At 35.8% G+C, this 20,570-nt stretch overlaps 1 protein-coding gene across 3 annotated transcripts in view; it reads right to left on the reverse strand.

The window, feature by feature from the left end:
• UBE2Q2 (ubiquitin conjugating enzyme E2 Q2) overlaps window positions 1-20,570 on the reverse strand; it is a 58,017-nt gene that overhangs the window by 24,743 nt on the left and 12,704 nt on the right. The window contains exons 3-10 of one of the 3 annotated variants that reach the window (XM_081549645.1): window positions 20,369-20,371; window positions 17,872-17,971; window positions 15,185-15,192; window positions 10,673-10,729; window positions 7,580-7,720; window positions 4,694-4,778; window positions 3,242-3,302; window positions 2,396-2,486 (exon numbers count right to left, since the gene is read on the reverse strand). In XM_081549645.1, the coding sequence (XP_081405771.1) occupies window positions 2,396-2,486; window positions 3,242-3,302; window positions 4,694-4,778; window positions 7,580-7,720; window positions 10,673-10,729; window positions 15,185-15,192; window positions 17,872-17,971; window positions 20,369-20,371 (546 nt within the window). Of the gene's footprint in view, window positions 1-2,395; window positions 2,487-3,241; window positions 3,303-4,693; window positions 4,779-7,579; window positions 7,721-10,672; window positions 10,730-15,184; window positions 15,193-17,866; window positions 17,972-20,368; window positions 20,372-20,570 lie in introns of all 3 variants that reach the window. The other 2 variants (XM_081549644.1, XM_081549646.1) reach the window with 2 other exon arrangements.

Raw genomic sequence — 20,570 nt, forward strand, 5'->3', positions numbered from 1 at the left:
GTTAAAAATAATTTACATAGGGGAATTTCCTGGCAGTCCAGTGGTTGGGACTTCATGCTTTCACTGTCAAGGGCCGAGGTTTGATTCCTGGTCAGGGAAGTGGGATCCCACAAGCCACACAGTGTGGCCAAAAATAAATAAAATAAAAATTTCCATTTTTAAAAAAGATACACTCCTTGGTTCTTTGCACCACATGAATCAGTAAATATATGCCAGATTCACTCTCTAGGAAGGTAACCCAGCAGATAGCCTCAATAATTTCTACAATAACAAAGCTGTGGGAAAATAGTGACATTTGACATTTGGGTTATTTGAAGAAAGTTCAATCATAAATGAGGATATAAGCCCAAACAAGAATATATACACACAAACACTAAGTAAACAGCTTTCAGAAAATTACTCCTTTTTGCAAGTGTAAAAGTATCCTTTCATGTCTTTTCTTCCTTCAAAACATCTCATATTCATCTAATGACAGTGAAAATCACTCAGTCGTGTCCAACTCTTTGCAATCCTGTGGACTGTACAGTCCATGGACTTCTCCAGGCCAGAATACTGGAGTGGGTAGCCTTTCCCTCCTCCAAGAGATCTTCCCAACCCAGGGATCAAACCCAGGTGTCCCATATTGCAGGCGGATTCTTTACCAGCTGAGCCACCAGGGAAGCCCATATTCATCTACTTTCACCTATTCCTACCACTACCAGTCTTCATTACTCTTTCGCCCAGATTAAAATCAGTGCCCCTAGCTTGTCTCCCAGAAGTCTACTCTATCTTATCCAAACCCTACTCTGATGCTAATGGCATATCAATTGTTTTTTAAAAATACAATAAAAAGCCTAATAGATCAATCATAACCCTGCCTAAAAACCCCTGCTAGCTTTTTACTACATAAAGGTAAACTCCTAGACTCTCCATAATAATCTCCAAAGCCCTACAGTTTTTATCACAGATTTCTCTCCAGAAAGACGACAGGTCCTTAAAGAACAGGGATTACATTTTAGATGCCTCACGTCAAGCCTTCTATAGCAGGGGTCCCCCAGCCTCCGAGATCTAATGGCTGATAATCTGAGGCGGAGCTGATGTAATAATAATAGAATAACACTATAAATGTAACGCACTTAAATCATCCCCAAACCACCTCCCGACCCAGTCTGTGGCAAAACTGTCTTCCATGAAACCCATCCCTGGTGCCAAAAAGTTGAGGACTGCTGTTCGTTCTATCACACTAAAATGCACTGAAGTCTAACTGAAATAAAAAAAAAAAAATGTTTTATCTGCAAGACAGCTGTTACACAATTTCTCAATTTCAGAGAACAAGTCAAAAACAAGCTCCAAATAATTAAAACATAATCCCTTAGAAACTCTTCGCAGTATTTTTAAACAAAGGCTTAAAACCACTATACTTATCCAGATTCCATAGTAAATCAATACATTTTATCTAGATTCCATTGCCATTCTTTAACTTTTATTTTTTAGCAACTTGAAAAAAAAAGTTGTTAAATACAACACATAAATTTAGAAAAGTATATAGGTATACTGTTATACATTAGCATGAAACTATATCCACAAAACCACCACCCTGGTCAAGAAACAGACTACAACCAGTATCCAAGAAGCCCCCAGATGTCCCTTTCAGCTCACAACTCCCTCCCTCTTACCTAGACGTACTTGCTATCTTAACTGTATGGTACTCGCATCTTCATTTCCAAGTATGAATTCATTAATGCTTCTAAGCCTTTTCATTTCTGTCCCACTAACAAGCCTTTTTAGAGTTTTTTTTTTTTCTAATTCTTCCCTGTCCTGCTCCCTCACCAAATTTTAACACCTCAGACATACTGTGTATGTATATACATACTATGGCCCCTTGAATGGCTACAGACCATCTTAACATCTAAGCCTTTTTCACCCCAAGGACCAATTTTCACTGCATTGGGTGTGGGGTGGGGAGCGGGGAAGGAGAGGGAGACCTGCCTCCAATGAGAATGCATGCCCTAAACAATTTATTTTTACCTATTTTTGAGCTCTGTATAAATGAAACTGTACATAACATGTTTCTGGATCTGCTTTCTGCTCAACACTGTGTTTAAGATTCCTCTATCTTGTTGTACATAGCTCTATTCCATTTTATGAATACCACAGTTCTCAATTTTACTGGGAGACACTTAGGTTATTTATATTTGAGCCTATTATAAACAATGCTGCTTTGAACATTCTTGTGTTGGTCTCCTGGCACATCCAAGTACTCGTTTCTTGCAGGTTGTGTATCGAGAAGAATTCCTGGACCATAGGGTACAAGTATCTTCTACTTTACCAAGTTATACCAAATGGTTTTCCAAAGCAATTGTACAAATATATGTTGCATTAAAAGCATATGTAGTCCCCTTACAATTTTTCTTACCTTAAAAGAGAAGTTAAGCAAAATATATTCTATGCCTTCTTTTTCTTTTAAAATCTGAAGATCACTGTGCAAAGGACTATCAGGATCCACCCTAAGAATTACAAAACAAAAACAGTTCAAACAAAAAGGTCAGATTTTTTTTCCTCACTAACTTCAAAAATGAACCATTCCAAAAGCTAAAAACAGAGCCCCTAGGGTAAGTTCCAAGCAGAGGAAGTCTAAAGTTGTTCTATGGTCCCTAGAAAAACAAATTAATAGGTCTCCAATTCCTTGAGATTAAATGTCCAAAGAAGAGATCACAGTATTCTAAATCTATTCTCTCAAGTGTCATGCAAAGTTAGCAGTTATCCTAAAGGAAAGGGTCATATGTACATAGTCTTCTCAAGAACTCAAAACTTTGATCTGCTTCTCTCAAACTATATTATTAGACAAAGTGTTCAACGAGAGAAATTTACCAAGGACAAGTGAAATCACTAACAAAACCTAAATTTGTCTACAACTGTTTATATAAAGATCTCCTCAAATTTCTTACTTCGAGTACACACTGGATACTAACTCATCAAGTTATTTATATGCTTTTGTTTGTATAGTTCCTAATTGTCTCACTAACTCCATGAAACACTTTCTCCCACAGCTGGCCCTTCTTTTTCTCCTCCTGCTTTCTCACTTTACTTATTAAGCCCAAGAAACAGCTCATTTTAACAACCTAAGAACTACTTCTATACAAACAGGATCTAAAGTTCTAAGTAAAAGCCATAGTAAACAGGTACCAAATTAAGCAGGGAGGAAATCTCATTGTGATCGTCTACCATTAAAAAGAGTGGGTTAGCATAAAAAAGCACTTACTTCTGCAGTTTAACATGCCAGTCATATAAACTGTCATTTATGAGTTCCACTGAATAAATCCCTGCAATGACAGAGGGCATGTTAGTCACTCTTCACTTGTAACTGTTGCACTTGATCTTATAACTATTGCTCTGCTGTAAATGTACACACTATACAGCCAACAAAAGCAAGAAATTTTGCTATTAAAACGTAACAACTAAGTTGTAATGTAATAATTCTTGTGCTAGAACAGAGTATCTTATGCCCTAAATAGATAGATGACTAAAGTCATCATGAAGAGGATTGTGGGGTTGAGAAACTGTTTACCATTCACTGCAAAAGGAAAAAAAAGATTATGCAAAATCACATGTACTTAAGACTTTTCTCCTATGCATATACAAACATTTCTATTAAAACAGAATCCCCCCCCCCCAAAAAAAACAGAATCCCTCTACATATAGTTTTACAATCTTTCAGGGGGCATTTTTCCAGCTTAGTATATAGAAATTTATGGTCAATTTTTAAAATAATTCTATAGTAATTTACTTTATGGATAAGCCATGATTTAATTAAGCTCACCATATATCTGGTTACTAACTTAATTTTTTGTTATTACAAAATAATGCCATAACAAACAAGTGATGATTTCACATTTTGGTATAAATAGTATTCAAATATTTAACTTTATTAGGTTTCTACACACAAACTTTCAGACTTCTTATAAGAAGAACCGTTAGGATCCCAAAACTTGTAATAATCTCAGAAACAAGTTTGACTTATCTTGTTCTATAAATGGGAGAGGTTGATTGTTTTTAAGTAAGCTCTAACGCTTTAGATTTGATCACTCTGAAAAATTCTGAATGAATTATAATGCTACTTTTTTCAAAGAAAGTAAAGTTTGGCTCTTTACCTTATTCAATACTGTTAGACGCTCTGCAATAATACGAGGGAATTTTACGTCAGTTACGGAGGTTCCACAATATTTAAGTCTTATTGGATAAGAAAGAACTCTTAAGTCATACTATAATTTAAAAAAAAAACACCTATTTTAACTCTAACAGTTGATTATGTTTATGAGTTTGTCGTTTCAAAAAAAGGAATAAAAAACATAAATTAACTTAGCAATAGTTCTTTGTACAATAAAACATATTCATCTTATTTACTTTCTAAAGCAGATACTTCTTGTACCTTTCCCAGAAGATAAAAATCCTATGAATTAATCCCTATCAACAAGAAGACAAAAAATGTGTCCATAAAGACAATTTCTAAAAATCCAAACAAAAAGTGAACTCATCCTATTTCATCCCCCACATCTTTTGGTTACTTAATTAAATTTGCATTTGCATTTCACATTCCTAAAATAAAGTAAATAAACATTTCTGTTTCTGTCCAGTTATACTATGAGAAATAAAGTTACATTATATCTGGAAACTTTAGGCATAAGGACAAGAGCAGAGATCCAGAGGTCCTTACCTGTTTTATAACTCTGTGATCTGTATATGTCCCTGAGCTCTTTCATAAGTCTATCTGAAGCTTGTACAGACCCAGACACTGCACCCTGAAACATAAAACTCGCTGTTTACCAGGATTTGTTGATTCAAATAACTAAAGATTTAAGGTATCTGAACCTGAAATAAATGTTCACAATAAGACTGTAAAAATCGATCACCACTTAACATTTTAAGAAGTCAAAAAAATTAAATCAATGATCATAAAGTTGCAACAGGAATACAAATTTGGAACAGGTCTGATTCATTTACTATTTGTCATCTGAAAAAAAAAAGACTAATTTATGTCCAGATCACCATGACCACTTCAGTAGCCTAGAACTAATGAGAGTCTATTTCAAATTCATCAATTTTGTTTTATTTTCTTTTTTGTGGTTTTACTTAGGGTGGGAAGTTTCATGCTCACAGCAAAATTAAGAGGACAGTACAGAGATTTCCTATATAACTGCCCCTCACAATCAATAGTCTCCCTCATTATCAGCATCCTTCAGGGGCATATTTCTTACAACTTATAAACCTATTTGGACACATCATTACACCATCTCATGGTTCACTTTCGGTGCTGTACATTCTATGGATCTGGACAAATGTATAATGACATACATCCACACATTACAGTAACATACAAAGTGTTTTCATTGCCCAAAAAGTCCTCGGCGCTTCACCTACTAATCCCACCCCACCCCCCAATCCCTGGCAACCATGGATCTTTTTACTGTCTCCATAGTTTTGCCTTTTCTAGAATGCCATATAATTGAAACACAGTCTGCAACTTTTTCAGATCGGCTTCCTTCACCTGTAACATGGATTTAAGGTTCCTCCAGGCCTATGTCCTGTCATGCCAACTCATTACTTTTTTTCTATCAGGGATTAATATTCCATTGCCTAGATGTACTATAGGTTATTTGCTTTCCTACCAAAGATTATCTTGGTTGCTTCCAAGTTTTGGCAATTATGAACAAAGCTGCTATAAACATCCATGTGCAGGTTTTTGTGTGTACATAACTTTTCAGTTCATTTGGGCAAATACCAAGGAGCTCAACTGCTAGATTGTATGGTAAGAATATGTTTAGTTTTTAAAGAATCTGCCAGACACTGTTTTCCTATCAGCAATCAGAAAAGTTTCCTGTTGTCCATATCCTCACCAGCCATTTGGTATTGTCAGCGTTCCAGATTTTGGCCATTTTAATAGATGTGTAGGGGCTCCATGCATGTTTGAAAATACTAGAAGACCCTCAACATGATACATTAACTAAAGCAGTTTCCTTATAATCAAGAATATTATACTAATAATCTATAGTTTACATATCAAGAAATAGAGAAACATGTCCACATACATACAACTGGTTTCAGTACTTTTCAGTGTTCCAACTTCTCTGAAGATTAAAAGGTACCAGTATCTTATCCTAAGACTGAATATGAATAGAACTATTTATCACAAGATAAAAACATTTAGAATGTCTTCTGAATTTAAAAAAAAAAACTTGACCTTGTAAAATTTTAAATGCCGCACCGTGAAAGTTGCACTACACTTTAAGGTGAGGTAGAAAATCTGGCTACGTTACTTGATGAGTTAAAACTCCAGTTTCACATCTGTAGAGTAGGAAGAATATTTCACACAGTGGTTATGAAAATTAAATGCAAAGGTATATAAAAAGTTTAAAGGATTTAGTATGTGTCATGTGATAGTGTTCAATAATTTGTAGTTGTTTGACTATAACACACAAACTGGATGCAATCACAAGATATAGAAAGTAAGAGTAAATATCTTTAACTTGAATACAAGCTTTTATTTATTTTTTAATAATCAAAGTAAAGACTTGGCTAAATTTCTTTGCTCTCTAAAGAAAGATTTGCCAGTTACATTAGTACAGTAAGTAAGACTGAAGACATGAGAGTAATCTTCCCGTTTACAACACTTCTCATCTCCTGGCATAACAATTCACTCCCTGTGTTTGGGAATCTGTGCTCAGGACAAAAGAACTGGTTCTCAGATTTCATGGGGTTGAAAAACAGCTTTAACAGAAAGGCAGTAGGTAAACAGTAAGTGTTGAGATGGAGGATTTTCATTTGATATTTCTCTACACTGAACATCTTATATACATCATTCTCATTTATTATTTACAGAAATCATCTAAACGGTACATAATGTCCACCATACAGAGTTGGGAAACTGAAGCCACACAGCTGTGTTTGTTACCACGCTACTTCATGTAAAAGATGTTACGTCAAAAAAAAAAGTTACTTTTGGTTCTGTCAGGGCAGGACAAACCAGATGCCAGCTTCATGAAGAAGAGAGAATTTGAATTATACTTTGTAGGAGAGACTGAATTTAAATTTACAGATCCCATAGGAAAAGGGTAAAGAGAGAAAACAGGATAAACAGGTTGGACAGTAACTGATTTCAGATGAACAGAGTAGAAAAGCAGATGAACAGGGTAGAAAGGAGCTATGAGTAGATGAGAAATGTTAGGGGGAAAAATAAAACTAGGGCAATAAAACACATGACTGAATCCACTACCAAGGCAGGGATGGAGGGGCCTGGCTGAGGCTGCTCTCTTACTGAATTGCCCTGTATTTATATTACTCCTGTACAGCTGACTCTTGAACAAGACACGTTGGAACTGCATGAATCCACTTATATGCAGATTTTTTCAATAAATACATACTACACTATCTGCAGTTAGTTGAATCCTTGGATGTGGAACTGAGGATATAGAAGGCTGGCTGTAGTTACATGTGGATTTCTGATTGTGCAAGGTCAGCATCCCTAACCTGAGCACTGTTCAAAGGTCAGCTGGAATTATTTAAACACAAACGTCAAGGTTCTAGATATTTATACAATACTTACATTTAGATGGTCTTGCCTTTGAGTCTTCCTAATTTTCTCTAATATTGCCAAATTTTCTTTTTCAATTCCTTCATCCTCTGACTTTTTCCCACTAATAGGCTCTTCTTCCTTCATCTCATAATGATCCAAGTCTTCTATATCCTACAAAAAATTTAAAAATTTAGCTACTCAAGCTTATTCCAAAAGTTAAATTATTCTTGACCTAGAACAGAGAAGAGAGAAATACATGTATCCTATGAGGAGGGGAGAAAAGCCTTCACCATTCAGTTTAAAAGGTTCTCTCCTTTTGTAGCCTGTATTTTAAAGCTAGTAACTGAGTAAAGCACATTTAATAATTTTACAAAGCCATAACCATCTTAAGTGGCTTTAAATCTCCTACTAAGAGGAATTTTTGAAATAGTACAGCATGAGGTACCAAGAACTTTAACTTGACTTCTAAAAATCTATTAGATTTAGTTTAGTACCTAGTCTAAAATGTGAACACAGATATAGGCATAAATCTGTTTGCCCATTTCAACTTTCTAACCACAAAAACAAAATTTTCATGTGCAATATATCAGAACAGTTAATTCAATGGAATGCCAGAAGACCGTTAAAATGCCAATACAGTATAATGGCTTCTTCTATATCAATAATGAAATAAAAGACACAAAATACAAAAGTGAATACACAGAATGTTAATTATGTCAAAATAAGCACAGAAAAAAAAGAAAAGGACATAATACTGAAATACTATTATCAGTGCTTTTTCTTCTTTTCCAAGTTTTCTGTAGTGAGCACATATTGATTTTTTTATAATTAGGATAAAAGTTAAAAAAAAGAATTCAAACACCATCTCTAGGCCAACATCATTAATCTCCACATCATTCTTCTCCTTCCTTTCCCTTATCATCTGCTCTTACACATTTAAAAATTCTGCATACATTTGTATAAATCTATTATCTTACTTCCAACTTTACTTCAATCATCAAAATCTCTAAAGAAGTAGTCTATACTTTATCTTCATTGTATCAAGCAGATTAATTCATGATTTCTAGACCAGGTTGGGAGGGGCAATGGCACCCCACTCCAGTACTCTTGCCTGGAAAATCCCATGGACAGAGGAGCCTGGTGGGCTGCAGTCCATGGGGTCGCACAGAGTCGGACACGACTGAAGCGACTTAGCAGCAGCAGCAGACCAGGTTGATTTAGACCACTTCCATCCAGACTCAATGGTCTTTTTCTTGGACTGCCATCTCTTCAACTCCTATTCCTTTCTTATTCAGACCCTGTCTATGACTTCACACTTCATAGAGCTAATTTCCCCTGGATTGCACATTTCAGCTACGATTTACCATCTACACTTGTTTTCTTCAGAGTGCTGGACTGTATCTCCTCCCCCAACTTCAACCTCAGCCATATTCCAACCCACAAAATTTCTCCACTCAGTATTAAACAACACAGAAGGCATCATATCATTATCACCATTATCATCTTTACAAAACAATATTCATGGTACACTATTTTCTGCTTAAGGCCTTATCAACAATCACACCAAATACAAACAAATATTGTCTCTAATTCAAAACTCAGCCATCTGCTTTTTCTAGACAAACTTGCTTTCCAAGACTCAAACACATCAATCTTCTTCCAAAAGGACAACCTTCAATGTGCTCAAACACCATGCCCAGGGTTGTTCTGGGCCTTTTTACCACATTATTTTAGTTGCCTAGAATATCTTGTCACCTATCCTAATCTGACATCTCCAAAGTCTATCCTACCTTTCCAGGTTTCCCCAAATGTTGCTGTCCTTCCTTCATATTATCTTGTGAATGGAAAAAAGAAAAGTACATAGACTCTTTGAGTACAATGTCTACTTTGTTATATACTGGGCTCAATAAAAGGTTTAAAATTTTAATTCAGTTTATTCCAAAGTTAAACTGCATGTAAACATTAAAAAAAATTTCCTCTCTCTCCAAGATTCATTCTAATTGGATAATGTTAAGAATTATTTTAGGGCTTCCCTGGTGGCTCAGAGGCAAAGATTCTGCCTGCCAATGCAGAAGACACAGGTTCGATCCCTGGTCCAGAAAGATCCCACGTGCCACAGAGCAACTAAGCCCCTGCACCACAACTACTAAGCCTGTGCTCTAGAGCCTGGGAATGACAACTCTAGAGCACACGTGCCGCAACAACTGAAGCCCCCGCACCCTAGATAAGAGTCTGTGCTGGGCAACAAGAGAAGCAACCGCAATGAGAAGCCCACGCACTGCAAGGAAGAACAGACCCCACTCTCTGCAACTAGAGAAAAACTGGCACAGCAACGAAGACTCAGCACAGTCAAAAATAAAGTTATTTTTTCCAAAAAAGAATTATTTTTACTTCCAGACTCACAAAACAAACCTCCAACTACATTAGTTATAAGGCATCCTAAGAAGTGAATTTTAGATTTAAATTTTTCCAAATCAAGAAAAATGAGATAATAACCTGAATTAATTCTAAGACCCAAAACAGAAAAATGTTTTAAACCCAAGGTTGTGGAACTGAAATGCCTTTTATCAGGTCAGTATAGAGAAAGAGATCTTCATTATGAAGTTTGAATTTAAATGCAAAGCTTCATAGTCTGAAAACCTCTAAAATTTTATCAATGACTGGCAACTAAACTGATGTAAGCTCAGTGTCTTTGCAATTTCCTCTTTGACACTCTTAAAGTTTTCAACATGAGACAGTTTTCATTACTTCTAATGAATAGTCCCTTAAATGTTCTCAAATTCCCCTTTCATTCAAACTTTTGAAACTTAGTAGTTCATATTTTTAAACCAAATCAGGTTAAGTATTGATTACTATTAAATGCAAATATAATTTTAGTACTAAATGTTAAGAGCTCTTATTTTCTATGAAATCAAATCCAAGGACATCAGATAAGCAATTTGCTAAAAAGCATATGATGAATTAGAGAAAAAGCCAGATTTTAGAAACTGTATTAAACTTCAAATACAATGTGCTTCTCATTATTCCACATTAATAATGGTTTTATAAAGGAGATTAGAAAATTACTAAAATGTCCAAAAATGAAGATATTTATGAAATGTTACTCTTACATAAAATACCTACTTCAGCCATCTCTTCCTCTTCCTCCTCTTCTGAAGTCACCTCTTCTGTTGTCCCATTCTGAAAAGAAAAAGAGAGTTTGCCAGGACTACACAGGACAAGTAAGCACACAGCATACCAGAAGACTGTAGGGACAAACTACTTGTCACTGCAATTCCACTAACAGCTTATTAAAGCTGAAACTTTTACTCTTAAATTCTGCTTTGGTTTGATAAATATTTATCAGCTCTTTAAGAAAAATGTTGAAAAATTCAACTTAACAGATGCCTTAGAAATTAACAAAGGCAATTAGTCAAATATAAAGCAAACAGAAAAAAATTTAAAACATATTCTAATTAATATTTTAAATATTCTAATTTAAAATAAGAAAACATTTTATACATATCGCTATGCCTATAAGGCCAATGGCTTCTTTTTGGCTTAAAATACCCCAAACCAAGGGTTCCTTATAATATCTACCTTTTAAGGTTTGAAAAACCTGAATCTTTCCATAAATTCTACAGTTTACATTTTAAAAGGTTAAATGTGTTATAAAGGCATAGACACTGCACAAAACTAAAAGTTATAAAGTAATCACCATTTCACCAAAGAGCTATTTTTCTTTTTTTATAACATGCTATTTACCACAGAATATTTCTGTATAAGCTACAACTTAACTCTCATTCACAATGAGTCAGATGGGGTTTTAAGAAGAGCTTTTATATCTAGTTTAATCAGAGTTCATAAAGACAAGCTTCCTGGACCCAGAGCACAGTTCTCCAGGACACAGAGTTCTCTAGGACTTTAAAAACTTGGTATCTTTTTTCCCCAGAAATTCTTACTCTATTTGTCCAACTACAGCTGGTAAGGATCACGCTCATATAGGAGGTCAACCTGGCTGGCCTCTTAGTGTCAGTGTCAGAACTAGAGGAAAAAAACAATTTTTTAATGTAACTCAATGCAGCAGCAAACTCTCCTAACAGATTTCTCCCTTCCTTTTACTCAGTAATTGCAAAGGCCACCTGCCAGCAACTCCCATTCACACGCCACAGGCAGAGCACAAGTTTGAAAAACCAGGAGAGGTCACAGCAGAGAAAACTTTGACAACTGCTGAGGACACTCATAACAACTCATACCTCATCTATAAACGAGGAGATAATCGGGCATCATCAGATATTTGAAGAAACTAGCAATCTTAAAGAAAGGCACCAAGTTAAACAAGCAGAAGTGACCTGAAGCATGATCAATGAAAGCAATAAAACAGTTTAAAATCTAAATTGGAGGGACTTGCCTGGTGTTCAGCAGTTAAGGAACCACCTTCCAATGCAGAGGGTATGGGTTCGACCCCTGGTCGGGGAACTAAGACTCCATACGCCGCAGGGTAACCAAACCTGTGTGCCACAACTACTGAGCCCTTACATCCTTGGAGCCCACACACCATGACTAGAAAATAGTCCACGAACTGTGACAAAGACCCAGCGTGCTGCAACTTAAGACCAAAAATTAAACAAATACTTTAAAAAATCTAAGTGGAATCTTTAGCAATAATTGAGAAGATACTGCATCCACAAAACCTAAAAATATTACTAGGTAAAAGAACAAGAGAGTTCTGGGAAATCAAAAATATCTCCCCTCAAAGGGAAAAAAAAAAAAAACTTAGTAGAAGGGCCAGAGAGCACAATGGACCTGAATGAACAAAATATTTCTGATTAAAGAAGACAACCAAACTGTGACATTCCCCTAAAATGTGGAGAAAAAGGAGATGGGGGTGGGGTGGGAAGAAGGTGATTAAAACAAAAGAGTTAAGGGAAAAGAGACAGAATATAGAGATCCAATATTCATTCAGAAAATGAGGGAAAGAAAGAGACAAATGTTACCAACCTAAAGAAGGATGTCAAAATATCAAGTAGCTCTGAATGCCCCAAAGTAATGTTGAAAAGTAAAACCCCATATTTTATAGTTAAGGGAAAAAAAAATATCAACTTCCAGAGAGAAAAAGTATAAAGAACTAAGAATCAGACAGGTTTCAGACTTTTCATCTGTAACAAAATATACCAGAAGAAAAAAGTGTAAAGAACTTGGAAAAGACTCAGCTATGAATTTAGAATTCCCTGACTTGCATCAGGATGTGAACCATACCTGTGTTTATTCAGCACCGGATCCTCAGCACTTATACAGAGTACTTTACACAAAGTCAAATAAATATATTAAATAAATAATAAAAACAGACACTGAGTATTCAAGGAACACACCTCATATCCACTCTCAGAAATCCTTTCTAGAAAAAAGAATACATTATTCAGAGATATATTTCAGAGAGGGGCAACCACGGAGTACAAGAAACAGCAATAGTCAAAGACATCACTGGTTAAGTCTAAGCAACTGCTGCTAATGCAGCTGAAACTTTACAGGCCATATTCTGATCACAGTGAAAAACTAAAAACCCCAAAGCTGCCTGAGAATCTTTAAAAATTTTTTCTAAATAATTTTTGAATTTAAGAAGAAATTGACCTTCATATGCCCCTGTAATTCAATTCCTAAATACATGCCCAGAGACATACTTGCACAGGTGTACCATGTACTATAGACAAAAATGATCATTGTAGCACTGTTCCGAATAGCAAACTGGAATCAAACCAAAAGTCAGTAAACAGTCAAATGGATAAGTATGTATGGTACATTCAAATAATGGAATAAATACAGCAATAATAAAGAACTATAACTACACACCGTATATATGAATACAGTCACAATGCTGAGCCAAAGATGGACATGAAAGAATAGACAGATAGTATAACTCTTAATATGAAGCTCAAAAACAGGCAACACTAAACCATATTGTTCAGGGATGGATATATGAGCAATAAAACTAGAGAAAAGTAAGAGGAGGATTACATATAAGAGAATGATAATCTGGAAAGAGCCTGAAGGTTTCTGCAGTGCAAGCAATGTTCTATTTCTTTACCTGAGTAGTGGCTAGGCAATAGTTGCCAGGTATTCACTATAACTAGTTATTATACTAAACTTATGTTTATACACTTTCAATACATATTATTTAAAACTTTTTCTTGTAAAATATAAGAACAGTAATATCAACAAGAGATGGACTCAAACTACTTAAGAAATACAAACTGTTTAGAAAATAAGTAAATTTTAAGATCTATGCAATAAAGTCAAACACTGTAGAAGAAAACAAATACCCTTACATGTTTCATTATAAAATTTAAATCACATTGATTCAGTAAACTAAAAGAGAAAAAGGAGAAATGATTAGAGTAAAAAATAAAAACATTTAACAAATAAAACTAAGGGTCAATCCTTTCAAAAGACCATTATAATAAAACAGACAAGCCTCAAGATAAAGAAAACTTTAGAAAAGATTATAACCACAGATGAAGATGATGCAAAAAGTGAATATTTTGCATATCTTTCCAATAACTTCAAATGTACAGATGAATTTATCAATTTTTTAGAATCTAAAATTACTAAACTGACTGAAGAAATGGAAAATCTAAGTAGAATACTACATAGAAAAGAAAAATGGATCGGGCTCAGATGTTTGTTTAAACCAGGGTTTCTCAACCTTGGAACTACTGATATTTTTGAACCAAATGACTGCTGTGGGGAACTATCCTGACACTGCAGGATGTTTAGTAACATCCCTCTGCCCACAAAAAGCCAACAGCACACTCCCCCACCCCTGCCAGCGTGACAATACAAAGTATCTCCAAATACTTTCACATGTCCCTTGGGAGGCAAAACTACCCCCTAGCTGAAAATTGATTTCAACTGCTCTAGATCTTAGAAAAAAAAAAAAATACACAAAGCTTCCTAAGTCATGAGACTGCTTATACTCTGATACCAAAATTAAACAAGAGGAGCCTAAAAGGAAAGAGACTAGACTCTACTTAAAGTAGAAAAACCCCAATATGAAGTATCATATCTATTGTGTTCTACCCCCAACTCCCAACCCACGTAGGTACTGAATGTTTATTATGGGAATCCAAGGAAAATCCAAAATTAGGAAACTTACTCATGTAATTTACAAGTTATATCCCTATATGGAATTACTAATATATGCATGGTCATGAAAGACAACGTAGGTCTATATGTATTGTGTCCATGATACACTGTTAAGTGAAAAACCTGTTTTCTAAAGAAGCAAAGTTGAACATAGAATATACTTCTCTCCCATCTCTATCCTGAGGCTCCACTAGAACTATAATGAAGACATACCATGAAGGTTAAACATTGTACAAACACACAATGTGATTAAAAAAAAAAAAAGAAGGCAACCAGCGGAAAAGACAACTCATGCTAGAAGATAACAGTGAACTGAAGAACGGTAATTTAAGTGGAGCAAACAAGTCAAGCCACACGTTAGGGGATAATCAGCAGGCTAATCTGTCCCACAGCACCCTGGAGAGGCTCTAGACGCAGACACCAGGTACACTTGACAGCAGGAGTGATGGATAGGATTGAAAACACAGATTAACCAAAAGCCAATTACAGAACAGACTGTCCAGCCACCAAAACACACTGCTCTCCTTAAGCAGAACTCTGGCATACATATCTATCTCAAGCAAGAGATAAAGTTTCATGTCCAGAGAAACCAAATAGTTCCAGCCATCATTAATCATTATACCAGGAAACAGGGAGTGGAGGATAAGGGATGGAAGTCAGCTTAAATTCCTCCAAAAAGCTGTATCAGTTGGCAAGTCTTGACCACAAAGGACTCTTTATCAGCCTTTTAGTACCTCTTTCAAATATGAATGAAAAAAAAAAGGAAAAAATATGAAAAAGCAACAGAATAAAGAGATATATGAGGAAAGTCTTCAAAAAGAAAAAAAAGACAAGATAAATTAGAAAAAAATTATTAAACTTATTAAAGAGAAATAGAGATGCTTGAGGGAGAATATCAAAGTAACTCCTTAAAGACACTTATGATTACATCAACAAAACAAAAATAGAATGCTACGAATAAGGAATAATCAGAGAACAAGCTTTTAGAACTTATGGTTCATCTTTGGAGAGGACCCACAATTAGCCACATCTCCCAGCATTCATCCCTTATATGGACCCCTCCCACTGTCAATTTGGGCTGGCCCTGTGACTTGCTTTAACCAGTAAACATGGTAGAAATGACACTGTGCCAATTCTAGATCTAAACTTTAAAAAAAGCCTGGCAGCTTCCACTTTTGTGCTCTTAAAAGCCAAAAATAAGAATTCTGACTACCTTTCTAAAGGAAGAGAAGCCGCAATGAGAGACTTGGAATGATGAGATGCCATGTCGTAAGAAGGGCCATGTGAGGAAACAGCAGGCATCAGACTGCGAATGAAGAAGCCATGTTGGACATTCCAGTGCAGTCATATGTCCAAATAACTACGAGTCCCAGCCACTATCTGACTGCACAGTGAGGTCAGCAGAAAAACTGTCCAGCTAAGCCTAACCAGCCCACACAATCCTAAGAGATAGAATAAAGTGTTGTTTAAGCCATTAAGTTCTGGGGTAACTGGTTAAGCAGTAATAAATAATCAAAATAACCTTATAAAGTTATGATTGTTCAAATAAAATTTTCAAAAATTGAAAGGCAAATGTTTCAGAATTTGAAATTAAGACAGAGATACAAAGATTCAAGCAAGAAAGTCGAAAATCCTACTGCTAGGTATTCCAAAGTGAACAAAGGAAAGAATGGAAAGGAGAAAGTGCCACAGGAAAAAAATATAAGAACATCTACCCAAAAAGAAAGATTCAAGAGTCCAAATTTGACAAAGTCCATCCATACTAAGTGCTCAAAAACAATGGAAAACCAAACAAACCACGACTGAGTAAACCATTGTGATATTTCAGAACACCAAGGGAAGGACAAAGTCCTAAAAGCTTCCTGAAAGTCACGCAGAGATGACTAAGACTGAGAATGGCATACCACTACTGACTAGACAACAGCACAGTCTGAAATTCTGAGGTAAAATTTTTTTCAACCAAGAATTACACATTCAACCAAACTATCAATCCAGTGAAGAATATAATAGCAGTTAACATTTATTGGGCATTTATTATGCACCAGGCACTGCCTTAAATGATTTACATGTAACAAACTATTTAATCTTTACATGTCCCCCCAAATATACGTTATTACTAGCATTTCTCCCATTTTGCAAATGGGAAACTGATGCACATATTGCTAGGTAACTAGCCTAAGCTAATTAGGTAATACAACTAATGAGCAGTAGAATCAAGATTCAAACCTATGGTGGTCTGGCCATTTTTTTTTTATTTTTAAGAAGTTAGAGCTCAGAAATGTACCACCTCTTCATGTTTTCTTAAGATTTTACTTGACTAAAATCATTTTACTCCAGGGAAATGAAAAGAGGTAAGCCAAGAAAGAAACATGAAATCTGAAAACAATGTATCTACCACTCCAGTAGAGGAGACAAGAAAAATTTCAAGATGACCGCTGAATAGCCAGCCCAGAAAACAACCTGCTGAGACTGGTACAGAAGAAACCAAAGGCTGAAGAAGAGAGGGGAGATCTCATAGAAAAGAGACAGGACAAAACTTTTTTAAACTAAGAATTATTACTAAGGAAGACACTGCACAGCAAAAATTTGTACAAAGGAAATATAACAGAAAACTACACTACAAAGTCCTAATGATAAATGATGATTATTCATATGACTAAATATAAAGATGTTTTAGGAAGGGGAGGTGGGTGGGTAAGTGGGTGGTACAAGAGTTAAATCTTTATTATAGTACAAGTCAAGAAATTATACCTAAATAGGTAAATCCAGAAATCCAGAGAAGTTAGAGGTGGTGGTGAGCAAGCGGGTACTTCTGCTGCATGGAGGAGATAACATTTGAGTTAGGCCTTTAGAAGCACAAAAAGGCAGAGAGATGGCATTCTCAGGTGAAGGTAAGTAAATAAACAAAAGCAAACAATTGCAGAAGCAAGGAACAGTTATGGCAACCAGAAATATTAACAACAAAAAGGTGGTGATGAGGACAAGGGCAATTGTTTGCCTGTCATAGTAAACATTACCAGCAGCTCCCAAGAATGAAAAGGTTATTTTTAGTACCTAAAACAAACAAAACAATTCAACAGGAAAACAAAAACTAACTTCTAAATAAGTTGTATAATAATGAGAAATCGTCCTAATTTTATTTGTGCAGGAGACAATGTATTTTAGCTCTTGAACACTTGAGAATTTTTACTTTACCTGACCCGTGGGTAGTGGTTGATCTAGCATCTCAACATCCAGGTGCTTAGGAAGGTTATATAATCTGCAGAGTTCACATATCAACCACTTCAATTGCTGACGAAGCTACAAAACACATTTTAGTAAATAAGTATTATGTTAAAGAGCCCTTAGAAGACATGAATAATGCTACAACTATTTTAACTAATCCAGTAGGAAATGGAAAAAAAAAAGTTTATTACTGCTCAATTACAGCCTACAGATAAAATAACAATCTTAAGAAATATTTTAGGGGCTGCCTAGTAGAATGACATGAAAAAAAATGGCAGAGGAAGAGAAGCTCCAAACACTGCCTAATTTTCAGTTGTTAACTTCTTTTCTTAGTAACTTACCAGAATACATTAATACATTAACAAGGCTACAGAAAACAGAAGCAGTGTTGTTGCACATGGATTATAAAATTATATATTTCACAGCCAATCATTTGAAAGTACAGAGGCAAATGTGGTCTAGCAGACAGAGCCTTGGAACCTAGGCAACCTTGGATACAGTACCTAATGCCCTGAGTCTGAGTCTCCTCATCTGGAAAATAAGGAAATTAAAACCTTCTCATAAGGGTAAAGACTAAATGAAATCTTCTGTGAAAACACTTGACACTTAGAGGCTCTTAAGTGTTTGTCAAAAAAAAAAAGGCTTCACTAGGAAAACTGCAAAGAATAACCCCTTTCCACTTTTAAATTCAGATTTTTAGAGCATATTTACTTTAAGCAAGGTAAATCATATCCACAAATACATTTTTCATTGTTTAAAAAAATATACATTGTTTTCAATGTATAAGTTTAGCATTATGATTTAAGAAGAATGGTCACTATCAGTAGACCTGACTGGGAGCAAGTAAGGCAACTTACTTCAATTGGTCAGAACAGTTTCCTAGATGTTGCCAACCAGGAAAAGAGATGAAGAGAAAGAAGCAGATTTATGAAGGACTAAGGGAAAACAGAAACAGAATTAGAATTGGCTAAACAAAGCAAAGAACAAGCCTTTCCAAAGTGGAAAATGGTGCAAATGAAAATGAGGAAAGCTGAGCAGTAAATTAGTATCAAAAGTATCCTCAAGCTTAAAAAATAGCAAAGCCCCACCGTGGATTTGTTCTCCATCTGATAAGCTCTGTTCTGTGCTCACTACATAATAAACAGGAGGCTGGGTGAGCTGGACAGACCTGGACACTCCACCCCCTGGTACAGGAAGAGCTCCACGAGCACTGTGGGAGAGATGGCAGCGTGGTGGTAGAGGGGCACCAGGCAGTAAGAAACAGGGCAGTACGCCTCCCAGGAATTTCAAATTCATGCTCCCCCAAAAAGGTGTTTAAGGGATCAGAAGAAACTAAGACCATGGGGCAAGAATTTAAGAAATATTTAGAAGGGAGATGAACAAGTCTTAGAAATTTGCTAGATAGTGTGAGGTTGAGGAGGCAGGGGTCAGGAAATACTGGTATAAAAAAGAACTCTAAGATAGTTTCCACATTCAGGTATGGGTAACAACTTTCATTATTTCATTTTGCCCTATTTACAATCACAGAGAGAAATTTTTGAGGGGAAACGTGATGGAGGTGATGGAGTACTAAGATGTAGATGAACTGAAATTTTAGATGTAATCATTTTGAACAGCCATGGCACATCTGAGTGAGATTCCCTGGATCTATGTGATATATAGACAAATAATGGGTGTCAAACTCAGGAGACAAAATTTTATCTAGAGATACAAATTTAGGAATCATTGGAATATAGGCCACAATTTTAAGTAATGGGGGTAGAAGAGATTACTCAGAGAAAGCACAGAAAGAGAACAAAGAGGTGGACCAAGGAATAAAAGCTCAGAGAAGACCAAGGCAAGGTAGTAAGAGACAGAAACAGGAGAGAGTGATTTGACGGAAATCCTCAGAGGACAGAGATAGGACTTATCTTTTATACTGAGCACTTATCACAAAGCCTGGCAGAAAAGTCAGTCAAGTTTTTAAAAAACACTTTTCTGTGTCCTACTACTAATAGTTTCCTGTATCCACCCAGGTAAAAAAAAAAAGTATGTATAAACCAGTGTACACACAGATATATATTTACTTATGTATTTTTTACAACACTGTATACGTGCTTCCCTGGTGGCTCAGTCAGTAAAGAATCCGCTTTCAATGCAGGAGACTGCCTGCAGCACAGGAGACCTGGGTTTGATCCCTGGGTCTGGAAGATCCCCTGAAGTAAAAGGCAACCCACTCCAGTACTCTTGCTTGGGAAATCCCACAGAGAGAGGAGCCTGGTGGACTACAGTGCATGGGGTCACAAGAGGCAGACACGATTTAGTAACTGCCACTATACAAAAGGGGCCAGATTATAGAAAATATGCTTTGCCTTGTTTTTTCACTTTAGGACACCTTGGAACATTGCATGTGCTCTTGTGGAAAGACTGGCTGCATTCTTAACAACAACAACATGATGTTCTATCATAAAACTATACAGCATTATTTTTAACCAGCTCTTTATTGGTGGACAGTAAAGCATATGTGTTTGTTGAATGAAAGACTGTTTTAAAAGGAAAGAGTCAACAGTATCAAAATGCTGCAGAAACTTTAGGCCTAAAGAAGTAGTCCTGGATTTGGCAACTAGGGGTAAAAATTTTAGTACAACAAAGGTGGCAGAATCCAAATTATAATGAATTAAATGTGAGAAAAGAT

Source organism: Giraffa tippelskirchi, chromosome 12, assembly GCF_054371585.1.
Source record: "Giraffa tippelskirchi isolate mGirTip1 chromosome 12, T2T-mGirTip1v1.2.pri, whole genome shotgun sequence".
Lineage (NCBI taxonomy): Eukaryota > Metazoa > Chordata > Mammalia > Artiodactyla > Giraffidae > Giraffa > Giraffa tippelskirchi.